Source organism: Aphelocoma coerulescens, chromosome 1A (genome assembly GCF_041296385.1).
Source record: "Aphelocoma coerulescens isolate FSJ_1873_10779 chromosome 1A, UR_Acoe_1.0, whole genome shotgun sequence".
Classification (NCBI taxonomy): Eukaryota; Metazoa; Chordata; class Aves; order Passeriformes; family Corvidae; genus Aphelocoma; species Aphelocoma coerulescens.
The window spans coordinates 31,289,996-31,304,883 of record NC_091014.1 but is presented as its reverse complement, the minus strand read 5'-3'; the positions used below and the strand labels follow the sequence as shown (position 1 = coordinate 31,304,883).

General features: G+C 39.1%; 1 protein-coding gene across 2 annotated transcripts in view; it reads left to right on the top strand.

Moving 5' to 3' along the window:
- NELL2 (neural EGFL like 2) overlaps nt 1-14,888 on the top strand; it is a 141,599-nt gene that overhangs the window by 71,868 nt on the left and 54,843 nt on the right. For both annotated transcript variants that reach the window (XM_068997901.1, XM_068997892.1), the window contains exon 13: nt 4,428-4,553. In XM_068997901.1, the coding sequence (XP_068854002.1) occupies nt 4,428-4,553 (126 nt within the window). The remainder of the gene's footprint in view (nt 1-4,427; nt 4,554-14,888) is intronic.

Genomic DNA, 14,888 nt, shown 5'->3' with positions numbered 1-14,888 from the left:
GTCACACTTACAGAGGTATACAGTAGCCAGAGAAATCACTACTGTGTTTTAAGGGAAGTAGCTGGAGGCAGCACACTATCCATAAAGGATCCTCAATTCTGGGAGTAGCCTCTTCTCATAACAGCTCATAATTACTGACTTAGTACCAGACTCATTTGTTCTGGCAGGCTTTTGTGGTGGATAAAGGCAGTGATGTATAGGGAGGCCTAAGGAGAGGCTTTGTTTGTTAGTGTGAGGCTTTGGTCAACAATGATTTATAGATTTCAGGTCAAGTTCTCTTCTTCTTAATGGGATTGTAAAACATAACTGGGAATTTGACTCTGGGGCAGCAAACTCATTAGGGTACAGGAAGAAGGGATACAGGGAAACTTTTCTTTGGTTATATATTTTGCATAAATTTTGTTTGAGTGCTTGGGGGAATAAAGAAAGGCACGTGGTTTTTTTATTTTGTTTGGGTTTTTTTTCTGCTTTTGATGTTTTTGCAAGTATAAATAAATTGCTGAAGTTCAGATTCCGAACACTTTTGCAGTAACCAGTTTTCACAGAGGTGCCTCTTTTATCTGTTCCACTGGGAATAGAGCAGGTTGATGATCTCCATGACTACACTGTTGTCAGTACATCACAGCTGGTGGCTCAGTATCACATCAGACTTCAAGCACACAAGTCTTTATTGTTGAGTGTGTAGAGCCATTGGAGTGGTGCATTCATCCTATTGAACTGACTTCAGCATCTTACTGGCTGAACAGTGAGACCTGAATATGCATTAATATGCTAACTAGGCTTTTTGGCAGGAGGAAATCAAGATAAATGTTGTAGGATTTCTCAGATATGGAAATGCATAAGGTTTTCTGTTGTGCATTTATATCTAAAGGTGACATGCTTGTTTTGGCTGGGGTAGAGTTAATTTTATCACAGTGGCTAGTACAGGCCTGTGTTTTGGATTTGTGTTGAACACAGGGTTGATAATACAGAGGTGTTTTTGTTATTGCTGAGCACGGCTTACACAGAGCCAAGGCCTTCCTGATTTTCATATTAGCACTCTGGCAAGGAGACTGGGGGTGCCTGGGAGGTTGGGAGGAGCCACAGCCTGGACAGGTGACCCAAACTGACCAGAAGGAGATTCCACACCATGTGACATCATGCTCTGTAGATACAATGGGGGAAGGAGGACGAAGGAGGGATGTTTGGAGTGATGGTGTTTGTTTCCCCAGTAGCCACTACATGTGACAGGCCCCTGCTCTCCTGGAGCTGGCTGAACACCTGCCTGCCATTGCAAAGCAGTGAATCAGTCCCTTGTTTTGCTTTGCTTGTGTGTACCGCCTTTGCTTTCCCTATTAAACTGTCTTTATTTCAATCCACATGTTTTCTACCTTTTATCCTTCTTATTCTTTCCCTGATCCCACTGGTTGGGGAGTGAGCAAGTGACTGCCTGGGGCCTGGCTGCCACCTGAGCTTACGCCACGACAGGTGAATAAAAGGCTACACCAGTGTTTTCAACCAATGAAAAGGATGAAAAGGCTTTTATTTTGGTACCTTTGAAAGAGAACAGATGCTGGGCTCATTACCTGCCCTAGTTCAGTCCTCCTTGATCTGTAATACCTTAACCTCATGTATTTGAAGTTTGCATGGGAAGTGCCAAAATGGGAATGGAATTGCAGGCTTTTAGTGTGGTCAAGCTCTGTGTGACTAGTTGTCATTTGACTGTTACTTTACCGGTTTTTATATTAATTATCTTTATTTAGTATTAAAGTTGCAAATTGTTTGTAAAAACATCTTCTTATCTGCTGTGGGTCCATGGTGTAGAGAGCCTTTAGGAGCCAATATAACAAGATCTTGTGATAGTAGCAATAACAGAGAGTTGGGTGGGAGTTTTGATTTCCAGTGATCATTTAAAAAATGTGAATAATATCTCTGCAAATCAGTTTGAAAAAAACAATACATTAGATTTGTCCAAATGAACACTTCAAAGTTAACCTGAACAGCTGTGGGCTGGGTTTTCTTTTTTAATTTTTTTTTTTTTTGTATCAGTTGAACAAGCAAGGTTTGGAAAAAAAAGACGATTATAAATAAAACATTTTTCAAAAATCTCAATATGTGGTATGTTGGCAAAATGAAAGCTTTTATTCAGAACATTTCTAAATTAGGAGGTTTGAATCAAAGGAGCTTTGACTTCAAGTTTTTCCCTGCAGAATAAAAACTGTTGACATTTTGGGTCTCCTGTGGCTATTTACCTGCCAAAGCAATCATTAGTATAGTTCTCAGAAAGTTCTATTTAATGCTTCAGAGGCTTTGGATTTTTAAGTAGAATTTTCTGAGGGTGCCAGCACTGGCTTCTCGGCAGTCTGTTGATGCTGAGAACATAAGGCCTCTAATTACTCGAGGACTGATGTTGTTACTTAAATACAAATCAACACAATTAATTTAATATGGAGTTGTGAACTGGAATTATGAAAAACACAAGTTGCATCATTTGTTGTAGAGGTTGAGGCATATGTTGTAACTGCTGGCTGCTTTTGTGAACTGCGTACTTGTGTTTCTGCAGAACATCTGTGAGTCAGGAGATCTGTGCCCTGTTCCACTCTCTGTGCAAAACCAGCTGTGGTAGTCTTATGATAGCTTCACTTTTTTTGTGGTGCTCTTAGATGAAGTTCACAAAATGTGTTTGGAACCTTAGTGTGCTCATGTGCTCGCTGTAAATACACGTTCATTTGTGCAAGTATGCATGTACATAAAAATTGCAAAATTAGCTTTTCCAAACAAGTGCCTTAATAGACCTATGATTCTTTCATGCCTGCAGATTTTACAAGGAAAAGGGAAAGAAACCAGCCAAAGTACTTCAGTCATGAAATTCTTTTGCAGTGGACACCTTCATGTTTTGTAGCCAACTGTGCCCAGCTTCTCCAGCAGAAGCCAGTGGGCAGAGGAACTGTGGAAATTTTTTTTTCCAAACTGAATGAAATTAAGAACTTACTACAGAATCACTAATATTCAGTGTGTCACACTGTTTTGTACAGGAAGGCAAATTATCTTCTAAGAATGCAAAAGGGGGGAAAAAAAGAGCGGTCAATGAGTGCAGTTGGTAAATTCCTGTTATTTAAAGACACAGGGAAGATCAGAAGAATTGAGGGATAAGCAGGAGCAAAGTACAGGAGTTAGTAACATTGACATTTAGCATCGCAGTATTAAGAAATCAACCCTGGTTTGAGTTTATATATACAGTCTATTGTCTTGAACTCTCATTAGACTCTGCAACAAGATGGTTTTCCATCCAGAGATTTTGTTTTCAACGCTGACAGCTGTAAACATCACTGAAAACAAGGAGGAAGTCAAAACTGATGAGCAGGAAAAAAACCAAGCCAACAATCCGCCCTTTTGATTTTGAGCATACTTTGGTAGCAGGGTTCAGTGACACATTGCATGACAATATAAATAGGTGTACTGAGCATCTCAGTAATGATGTCTATCATTAGTATTACAGGAACAGTGTGCTACTGAGCACTTCTAAATAAGTATAGCTTTTCTTCTTTGCAGTATAATAATACTATGCAGAAGGTTTTTTTGTCATTTGTAGTGCTCTCTCTGTCTTACCATTGAAGTATAACCTGCTAAAAGAAACATGTCTAATTTTGAAGCCCAAGAGAGTAAAAAACCAATTTTTTAAATTTCGTTTTGAATTTTGTGGCTACAGTCATTTATATTGGGAGTTTGCTCTAGGACTTTACACTGCAAAAGGTGTTCTGGCCCAACAAGTATTTTAGCAAGTTGTATTTTTTTCTATCAGAGCAGATCTTTATATGAATGAGATTCTTACAGGTACAGTGGATATATATACATATGTATGTAGATATTTGCAGATATAGATATATGTGTTTATATATATTAAAAATCGGATTGACTACTTGATAGTTCTAAGAGAAATTTATACTGAGTTCCAGGGTCCTTTCAGATCTTGCCATGTTCCTTAAAGCTTCTTCCTAAACAGTAGTTCCTGTTAGATCAAAGGCAGATAGTGTGCATATAGCTGTGTGTTTGTGTCCTGATGACTGAGAGGACTGCACAGGGTGCAGTGATGGATGCCATTGCAGTGCTGAGGCCATTGCTCAGTTGTTTGGGACCCTGGGGTTTTTTTTTTCCTGTTCCTATTTAAATCATAGGAATAACATCAGAGGCACTTCAAAAGGAAAGATGTAAGCCAATGTAATCTTCTTTGTAACTCCACTAACAGCTGTTCATAGAAACTCAGGGTGCTTCTCTTGTTTGAATATTTCAAGCAGTTTTTTTTTAAAAGCAGACAGCCAAAAGCTTTCCAAAATGCGCTGTAACTCTTTAGTCGGGCTCACTACTGCTGGAAGTGAACAGCAGTGTAGCGAGAGATTACAAAAAATACTGCTGAATTTGACTTGTGTTCCTCTTTGCCTTGTTCACAGATATTGATGAGTGTGCTGAAGGACGGCACTACTGTCGTGAGAACACCATGTGTGTAAATACACCAGGATCCTTTATGTGTGTCTGCAAAACAGGATACATACGCATTGATGATTATTCATGTACAGGTAAGAGCTCTGTATTTCTGGAGGGAAACAACAGAATGGTAGTGTATAGGAGTACTGATATGATTCTCCTAAAGTTAATCTTTATTTGAGTCACAAGGCATCTAAATGAAATGTAAAACAGAATAAACACCAAAATCCAGTGCAGAAAAGCTAATGCATTTTACAGAGTATATGTAGGTCATACTGTTTGCCTGAAATTGTAAGGTAGGCTGGGTTGTCTCATGGGTATGCATGGTCTTGGGTGCTGATTAAAAAGAGGAGACTGAAGAGGAAAATAGGCGAGCAGAAATAGTGTTGTTTTACTTGGTTTCCATGTTCCATACCAGTACAGCTTCTCTTGAGTATAGTGACTCTTCTGCAAACTTTTGGATGGAATTAAATTTGCTACATATTAAAAGTGGCTGTGTCCTCATTTGGAGCTCTCCAGCCTCAGTCAGGTTTCCCAGGTGAATACTGAGTTCAGAGGGCAGGAGTTCTGCTTGCCTCGAACCACTGGACAATATGATGGTCAGTCTTGTATCTGTATCTTCCCTTTTTGCTCTACTGCCAGTGGACGTGTTTGGTTCATGCTGACTTTCTGTCTTCTGCTCTTTTTATTGCAAGGTAATTTAGGGTTATGGAATGAACTCTGGACATTTAAAACAGAGCCAGGCTGACTCTTAACTGTTCCTGTGTGTTTTCCTACAACACAGATAAAGAAAAAATGATGTGGCATGTTTTCTCAGTGAACAAAACAGTATCACTACTTTGTGTGCACAGGGTAACAAATTAGCCCTCTCTATAAAAGGCTATATTTTTTCAGTAAAGCTTTCTTGAAGTTCACATTATCTAATAGAAATTGGCTATAAATGGACGAGAGTATTCAGAATGTGGAGGCAGCACTGTGAAGTTCATTTCTAATTTTGTTCTGTCCGTTGTGTCTTGGCATTTTTAGCATCAATGATATGTCTTGGTACAGAAACAGCCTCTTCATAAACTGGATGATTTCCTTGCCCAAACACGCACAACACTCAGGGACATGGATTTCAAATCACATACATGTGATTTTTGTGAATGCTTTGTCTTACCTGTACTTGTCATTCCTCTCATACGTTGGCAAGCACTGTTTTACTGCAGTGAGCCCACTTCTTGAAGGCCCAAGTTATAAAGACTGCCCACAGCAGGTCCTTTCTGAAGGAACCACTATGTTTCTGATCATTCTCTTACGTTTTCCACACTCTCAGCTGAGTAAAGAAATTGTTTCACTACCTCCTGAGTGTGAATATTGGGATTATTTTAGGGCTGACTGTATCTAAATCCGTGTGATACTTTTCCCACTTGGCTTCCGTTAACTTGCTGTTCTGATTGAACTTTGCAAATGGTAAACCATCACCAACTTTGCAGGGGCATTGGATGCCTGTAAATATAATAAAGGTAGCTCTTGAGATTCCACACATTGCATTATTCATACTTGCTGAAGCATACTGTTATGAAATACAGAGTTTTTCTGGAGTTACATTTTAGTGAATTTTGGATACTGACAGGCAACCATGAGGACACAGTCCCCGCTAGATGATAGAATTTCAATGAATGGCAGCCTAACGTCATTAAGTGTATATGTCACAAAATAAATGTGTTATTTTTTCTGTTTCCACAACTACTGTGTGAGCACCTCCAGTGGAGGCACTGGCTAATTAAGTTAATTAATATGTATCCAGGACTATGTCGGTGGAGTTGTATAGTATGCAGTTCTGTCCAAATCTCGTAGTGCTCGCAGAGAGTCCAGTGCACTTTGAATTTTGTCAGTGTCTGCAAAAATGTAGTCATTCAACCCTCTCTTCCCCTCTGCAGAGTTTAAAGTTCTTATCAAGTTTCTGTTTGCCTTGTTGGCAATTCTGGGTTTAACTTGCCAGCTGAAACATCAAGGAAACTGAAGAAGAGGCTGTTTTTTAATCCAGTTCAGGAATAACAAGAATGGGGCAAACAAGCAACAATTGACCCTTTGTGTTACTAAGTGTTAAATTTTAAAAATATATTTCAGGTCACAATTTCTTGTAATGCTGTGTAATCAAATCCAGTTTTGAAACTGTAGTTGTGCATAAAATACCTGACTGGAGAAGCAGCTCTGGGGGCACATCCTTGGGAATATTACTAAGCAGGAAAAAAATGTACTGTAGCTTGGCATAAATATGTCATTGTTTGCACAGGATAGCTGAAGCCCAGGAAGATGTTGAAAAATTATATGTGAACCTTGATTAGCCAGGTTATGATGTAAGTGATGTCCACAACTTGCTGGCAGACTAACATACCTTATTGTTCCATCCTATGAACATACATATAATTTATCAGTCGTTGATCAAAATAGAAAAGAGACATAAAATCAGTGACATTGAAGAGTTTTTCTCCTGTACAAGACATTTGAAAAGAAATCTGTGCTATCCATCTCTGTCGGAGTCATGCGCACAAAAGACTGATTTAGACAGGCTATAGCTGCTTCCAAAACAGCTCCAGTTTCTTTTGTCCTGGCATGTTTATTGCAAGTTTTACAATAGATCTGAATTACATTTTTATTTTCACAACAAAGGATGTAATGAAGACATCAATTTCAGATACTGTTATTTGTATTCATATTGGAACCAAGATTCTCGGGGTTAGATTGCATTAGTCACAACCGTATTTACACAGAAATCTGTTGTTCATGACTGATTTTTATGTTCAGAAATCAATCATAGCTATGAGAAGGAGAGATGACTTCTAACTTGCACCCATATGCCAAATGGGTGCACAAACTGCAAATTAAAGGCATAAAAATATGCCCTGGGCTACCATGCTTTGATATTCTACAATGATGTTGTCTCATTCCCCTTCTACTTTGCTTTCCAGAACCTGGAGTGTAATGATGATGTGCTGGGGGAAGGAAGGTAGAAAATGGCATGAGTCTCTGCTGGGGTGGTTTTATATGTGCACTAGTATGCTGCTGCACCATCACTGTTAGCTGGGATCAAATCAGAATGTTTAGTTATTTTCTGACATAATAACATTTGTGTCTTTACTTTGCATGGGATTACAGAAATGCACAGGCTGTTTTCTTGGCTGGAAAAAAGAAATTTTTCCTTCAGGAAACAAGGAAGGACCAAATGTCACCTCCAGTCTTTCAGGCTACTGTATAATTCACAGCTGGTAGCATTGCTCTGAACACCATAGTGGATGTCTTTTCCTCCACCATTTACTATGGGAGAAGTTAGGAAATGAGAGATGAGAGCTCTCTTTTTCACACTTGGCTCTAACAGTGAAGAGCTCATACTAGCCACAGTGAATGGTTAATCATATTTAGTCTCAACAATTGTCTTCAGTTTTCTGCATAGGGACCACTCACCTGAGTAACCCAACAAGAATGGAACAAAAGATACAAGACCCTGTGAGATTTAGTGCATCCTTCTTAGATTGTATTAAGGCAGAGGAAGGTGCATTCCTTTATCTGGAGAAGCCATTGATTTTCTGAGCCCCAGATGACTTTCAAGGCTCTGTTTCTGTGCAAAATCATGGGCCACCTTTTATTTATTTTTTTGCTTTCCATTTGGCATAAAAGGGGGAAGTGGCTCTGATGGAAGTGCTGGTGGTGTGCTCTGCCTTTCCTGTGGTTTGGAGTCACTGAGATAATGTAGGGGAGGTAAAGCAGCTGATGTTACCATCCCAGAGACTTCCTCCCCAGGGGCTGTTTCATGTTTCACATTTAGTGGTACTGGTGAGGCAAGTGTTGGTGCTCTCCAGGAGTACCCTAGGACAGTGTATTCAGTTGACTCTCCCTGTGCCTGTGCTCTGGGCAAGATGATAAATGACTGAATGTAAGAAGGACATATGAAGTATTAGTATATAAACCAGAATCTTTGAATTAATGTTTGTACCTGCTGTCGCCTGGGGTTTATGAAATTATGTATTACATATTTCTGGGGGTTTTTTTCTGTTTGTGTTTTGTGGTTTATTAGGATTTGGTTTTGGGGATTTTTGAGATAAGTGACTAATCTACAACTTTGTACCCGGACACCAGTGAGACTGGTGAATTGTGCTGTACTTTGGCAGAAAATACATGTGGATTCTTAACTGATTAATTATTAAAAGCATACCAGGCATGTTGCAAGTTGACTACTTCTTCCAAGCATGCTCTGGCCACATCAGCAACGATGTCCATCTGAGCTGTGTGGGAACACTGCCACATGTGGAACTGGGCTCTCACATACATGTTTCAAGTGTCTGCAGACCATGTAACATTTTCATAACAGTTTTTATCAATCTATTCCAGATTATTTTGCCTTTTATTTTCATTTTCACTTTAGCCAAGACATGCTGATTTTTTTGCTACTCCTTTTAGAAAATAGTAACTTAGAAGCCAAAGGAGTTGGCAAACCAAGTGGAGATTATAAATCTGTGAGGACGTTATTGTGCTTTATGGCCCAGTACCATCACGTTTGTGCTCCAGGATTTATTTTCTGACTTCTGAAGAAAATGGTGAAGGATTTTTATGTAATATCACTATGTTGGGAACATTTGGAGGGTTTGTTTTTCAGAAACAAAATATACAGAAGGGATGAAGTAGTTCTTTAGAATCATGGAATCATAGAATGGTTTGGGTTGGAAGAGACTTTGACTACCATCTAGTTCCACCCCCCTGCCATTGGAAGGGACACTTTCCACTAGATCAGATTGCTCAAAGCCCATGGCTTTGGTCTTTGGCCTTTTTGACTTAGCCATATGGACAAACTTATTCAAAGCAATGAGGAATATGTTGAATCCACCAGGCATTAACTAGCTGTATCCATCTGGACCTTGCTAGACCTCCTTCCTCCTCTGCCTCAGCCTATGTGTCTTTGTGAGTCTCAGAGATTTTCCTAACAACGTGTTTCTGAATAGGGTGTCAATGCATTCAGCATCATTTAATTTTTATCTGTGATAGCCTCTCACAGTAAACTGAAGTCTAATAATAGTTTTCACATAAATTACCAAGAAACATGGTGGTAGCAAGTTGAGTGACACCTGAAATGTTAATTTTTGGGAATACTGGCAGCTCTGCATATTTTGCAAATCAAATTAAATCACAAATCTGTTGCAAATTGGAAGGAATTCCAATATCAACATTAAAACAATTAAGAGTCTGGGGAGATTGATTTGACATGTGGAAAAGATTTAAGAAGAAAACGACACATTTAGTTGCATAATGATGATGAATGTGCAAAAAAGTAGGAATTATGGAAACAGTAATACTAATTAATAATTACTGGGGAGGTTTCAATAGTAAGAGGAAAATGTAGGGGAAAGTGCCGGCCTGCAGATGCATGGCCAATACCTTTTGACATAAGTCTTTCACGTCTGACCCATATTCTTTACTCTCTAATGATACTGTGGGATGACTGAAAAGAGAACTGATTGCCACATTTAGCCCATTCAGCCCTCATGCATCTGATACTCTTTTGTCCATCTTTGTGCCTTTTTTCCTATGCAGCCATTAATTTTTTCCAACTGGCTACATCATTGGGATTTATTTTACATTTGCTGTGCCCATAGCAGTCAAAACTGTGTCTTTCCTAAGCTCTCCTGTTTGGCTCTATTCTTCTACCGATCTGTGACTTATAAACAGCCTACATATCTGCTTGGATTTCAGCTAATGCCACTAGTCATGTCCCTGCTTGAGAAAGATACCTTTTGGTTTAGCATTTTGCTCCTTTTTTTCATACAGTGTGTAGCCAAAGTTTAGGTCTTGTCTCCTTTTCCTTCATGAATGCTTTGTTTACAATAGAAATCCTCTGAGGATGCTTACGAGAAAACAGGCACCGCTTTGCAGTGCAAGTGCATCCCATCCTTATCCCCCAAGCACAGATGCCTCCACTTTGGGATCCAGCAGTCTGGTATCTGGAAGGACTTTAAAATGCCAGTTATAAGGACCTGTAATTTTGTTGGAATTACAGCTCATACCATTTGTAATTCAGATCCCCAGATTATCAAGACTTCAGCTTTTTTCCCAGTTGTTATCCTCTGTTTCTTGCAAGCTACATTTATTTTTGAGGGGAACTACAGTCCCTGTAACATGGGGGTTTTTATTAACATAGTACTCTGACACACTTTGGATGAATGATTCCTCTTGGCATCTAGAAACTCAAGTTCATAAAAGTGCATCTGCCTGTGGGCTTCTGTTCAGATTTCATTGGTTTATTTTTGACTTATAAATCCGTCAATTGCTTGGGACATCAACAGTCTGAGAATTCTCCTACTTTTTTCTATACTGTGCAGTAGAAGTAATGTTTAAGGGCAGGGATATTTGAGAAAAAGTTTTGTTGAATTTCTTGTGCAAATGCTGAAGGTAAAATCCATCTTTATTCCCTAGAATGCAGACCAATTCACATGTTCAGGAAAAGTACATTTCTGGGTTCTGATGTGGGGTGGAAAATGGTTTTGTACAGTGTACATTGGTAGGATTTCAGCTAGCTGTGCAGTGTGGGTATTTTCCAGTATCATGTATTACTAGTTATTTCTTTTTTCCAACTGAACATTTCAGATCCCACAAATGAGTTTTGAGAACTGAAGAAGAATACCTTTCTGTATTTAAAATGATAAATAAAATCTAGCTTACATGTAAGGCATGTGGGCTGTGTTTTAGCATCAACACTAACCTCTTCTAAGAGTAGTGTAGTTGTCTGAGTTTCCATGGACAAAAGCTACTGTAAGACTGATGTAATCCAGAGTTGAATGAAGTCATCCATCTTCTGTTTAAAGCTACATGCTTGTCCTCAGTTAATTGAAGTATAAAATTTGCCTGCTTTTTCAGATGCAGAAGTGTATCCACAAGTTGTCCTGAAGATAATAAGAACTGATAGTGCTTAGTACATTGGTAAATGAGGCCACATTTTAATAAGTGACTAAATGTGGCCTCAAGATGCAACTTTATTCAGCACTGCTGTATGCCCTTCACCCTCCACTGCTGCAAAGAAGTCCAAAAAATAGAATATGACCTCAGAGGAGTCATAGGCTTATAGTGTCCCAGCCTGGCTACATGAAAATGCCATAATGTGAGACATGGTAACAATAAAAAAACCTAATTTCTTCCTGTTTATTTCCCTTGACTTACTTTTGATGAATTCAGCAACATTCAGGTTTTCCTCAAGTTCTGCAGCTTATAGAGCAGCTGAGTTCATTGGCTGTGCTTAAATAAAAGCAGAATAATTGCTCAGTATGGTGCAAGGGACAGAGCAATAAACAAGCATACTGACAGGGGCTGGTTGTCACATCACTGTACATAGTGACATACCACAGCTTGAGTAAGGAAATGTTTTAGTCAGCAAACCACTGGAGAACATAATGATGTGGGCAAGATGAACTGTCTGCCTCTCCATCTCCAATCTTGGTTACACCCCTACCCCAGTTACATTAGAAGTGAGGTGTACATGCATTATCCCGCAGAGCAGTGCAAACTCCGCAGGGGCGATGGTGTCCAGCTATCCTGCCAGGGTTGCTATTAGTAATAAGCACTGTAGAAGTCGGCTTGTGTGCACGGAGGATTTTTAACTCAAAGCCTGTTTGATTCTGGTTTCTATTACTTGGCCCAGTTTCCATTCTGCTTTATAGTGTGTCAGCCTACATGAAGCTCTCAATCTTCTTTCAGGATAAATTCTCTCCAATATCCACTTTCTAGCTGTACGATAATTCACAAAGCTAATAAAGGAATGATCGCTCAGACTGAGCTTGTTGCTATGCAACCACATTACTAAGATAACAACACAAGTAATTTTTATCTATCTCCTGTATCTTATACAACTGAACTCAATTATGCTTTATTTGGATTCAGTTAGGTTATCCTTGGCAACTTAGTTTGGAGTCTGTTTCAGCTTGGAATGAGAACTTTTTTTTTCTTAGAGGATACTTTTTAGGTCCCATTTTCTCCTTGGTTACTGACCCAGTTCATGACAACTGTTCATCTGGCTATGCAGTTATAGCAGGGTGGATTTCTCAGCTGATCAAAATCCAATGCATTTTTAAAGGATCCTTGGTAGAACATGATTTGAGTTGTTAAACAGAAAATGTGTTCCCTTGACATCAAGATGTGAATGTATGATTTCCAGTATTAAATGCTTAATTATTCTATGGAAATCATTCTTTAACCAAATATATATATATTTGGTATACGTGTGTGTGCTTGTTTGTGTTTATCTATATATCTATTAATGCATTATAGAACTGGATTTGCTATTGGTCTTAGGAACAAAGGTTGGTAAAAGGTATTATCAGGCTCTATTTTGTATTTCTATAATTTTGGTATTGTGTTTAAAATGTTTCTTTCTGCAGAAGAAGACATCAGAATTGATTATTTTGTTCTACAAGGAATATATTTTGCATTCTTTTGTGCAATGAGGAATTTTTTAATATATTAACGGAGTTCTAGATATCAACTTGAGAATATACTCAGTTTACAACTAACTCAGAAAAGAGTGAAACCTTTTTTTATGTAAAAAATTTGAAATTGCAGTATTTCCAAGCATTAACATTGCTTGATATTTATATCACAGCATTATGACAGACATCCAGTGTACCTCCTATTTCTTGGTGTTCTGAAGCCCTCTGCAGCTTTCAATCAGCCAGCATCCCTTGCCAGCTTCCACAGTGCAGTTATGTGCTGTGTTAGTACAATCCAATTGGAAAGCAGAATTGTAGGGGTATAGCAAAATTAACACAGTTTATTGTAAAAATAGAAAGTCTAACAAATTGTACATGAATTATTAATTCCTAAGGTAATTACATTGACTTTGTATGTCAGAATTTTACTGACATTGGCACAGGAGGTGGAATTCAGTTTGCAGTTAAGACACCCCAATCTACATCTCTTTGTCTAAGCCCACGTTGTGATCAGCAGAGGTCAAGGATTCAGCTGGACCCAACTCAGTTGTCTATTTACAGGTTTGAGGCAATTGTCATGATAGGATTAGCAGATTCCACTCAAGAGCTTATAGGACTTGTGCTTTTTGAGTTCTGCTGGATACAGAGTAAGTTAGCTCTTTCCAAGTGTTTGTCTGTGTTGCCTGTGGCTGGATCAATCCCATATTAGGTACCTATTTTGCACTTCCTCAGTTCTGTAGGTAACACTGACTGAAAAGGGGAACTTAGATGTCTATAGCACGATCCGGTTGCCCAGTTATAGTTCTAGCAACTTTTTAGATGCTGTGATATGTCTTAATGGCACTCCAACTGCTATTACAGTCTTCCTGTAGAGCCTTGCATTACAGCCTTTACTGATGTCTTGGATATCCATGAGGTGTCATGCTGGATGTGACCTGTTAGCTAGGCATGTATTTATGCTGTGGAATCCTGCCCAGAAACACACACATAAATATTAGGTATTTAAATCTGGGGCTGCACTGCACCCAGGATTACCAGCAACCAAAGATCTGCTGTTTTTCCTTAGAAGAGTTTAAGTCCAAGAGACTGAAGAATACGTAGGCTGTGGTCTGGTTGAAGCTTCATCCTGATACGCAGTGTTAGGGGTGGTCTGTAAGGATTAGGATGATGGTAACAAGGGGATGGCTGGTATTGATTCGTTACAACATGACATCCCTTCACAGCTGGACCTCCCCTGGCCTGTCCTTCTGTGGATGATCAGAGGCTATGACAGATAGCTTGTAAAGATCAGGAAACACAGTAGGCAGCCTTGAGGACAGTTTGTTTGAAGTCATAAGGATCTTTCTGGCTCAGGAGATGGGAATCTGCTGCTGTCTCGCTGAGCGAGCCAGAAGTGAGGGAAGTTGGATGGCTCAGATCTATCATGTCTGAGACAGCTGGTGATTGCCTCATGCTGGGAGAGTGTTGCCTGTTCTCAGAGGGACTCCAGCCAAGGTCAGTGAGAGACTGGAGCTACTGTATGAAGCAAGACAGTTTTTTAAAAAAAGGAACAGTGGAGTTATTTAAGGTTATGTGATTATGCTGCATTGAAGTCAGTGGTTTTCTACACGTTCACAGTAAAATAAGATGTCTATAGCCATGATACCAATTAGCTGGGGTTTAAGGGTAGTGGATACTGCTGGCAGTATATGGGTATCATGTCTGTCTTTTGACATTCTACTGTTGGAAAACATTTCTAATCTAAGATAACACAGTTTTAAGAAAAGACAGAGGGTAAGAAAGCTAAATTCCACGACTGGTAAGGAGAGACATAATATTTTTTAATATTGTCCAGGGCTTCAGAAGCCTTTTCTATTAATATTATAGCTGCAAGTTTTTTCTTTGAATGAATATGGAAGATTCCTGTTTGGATAGATAGGAATTTCTGAATTATTTCTGTTCAGACAATCTGTGGGCATGGAAACCTTTAATTCTTTG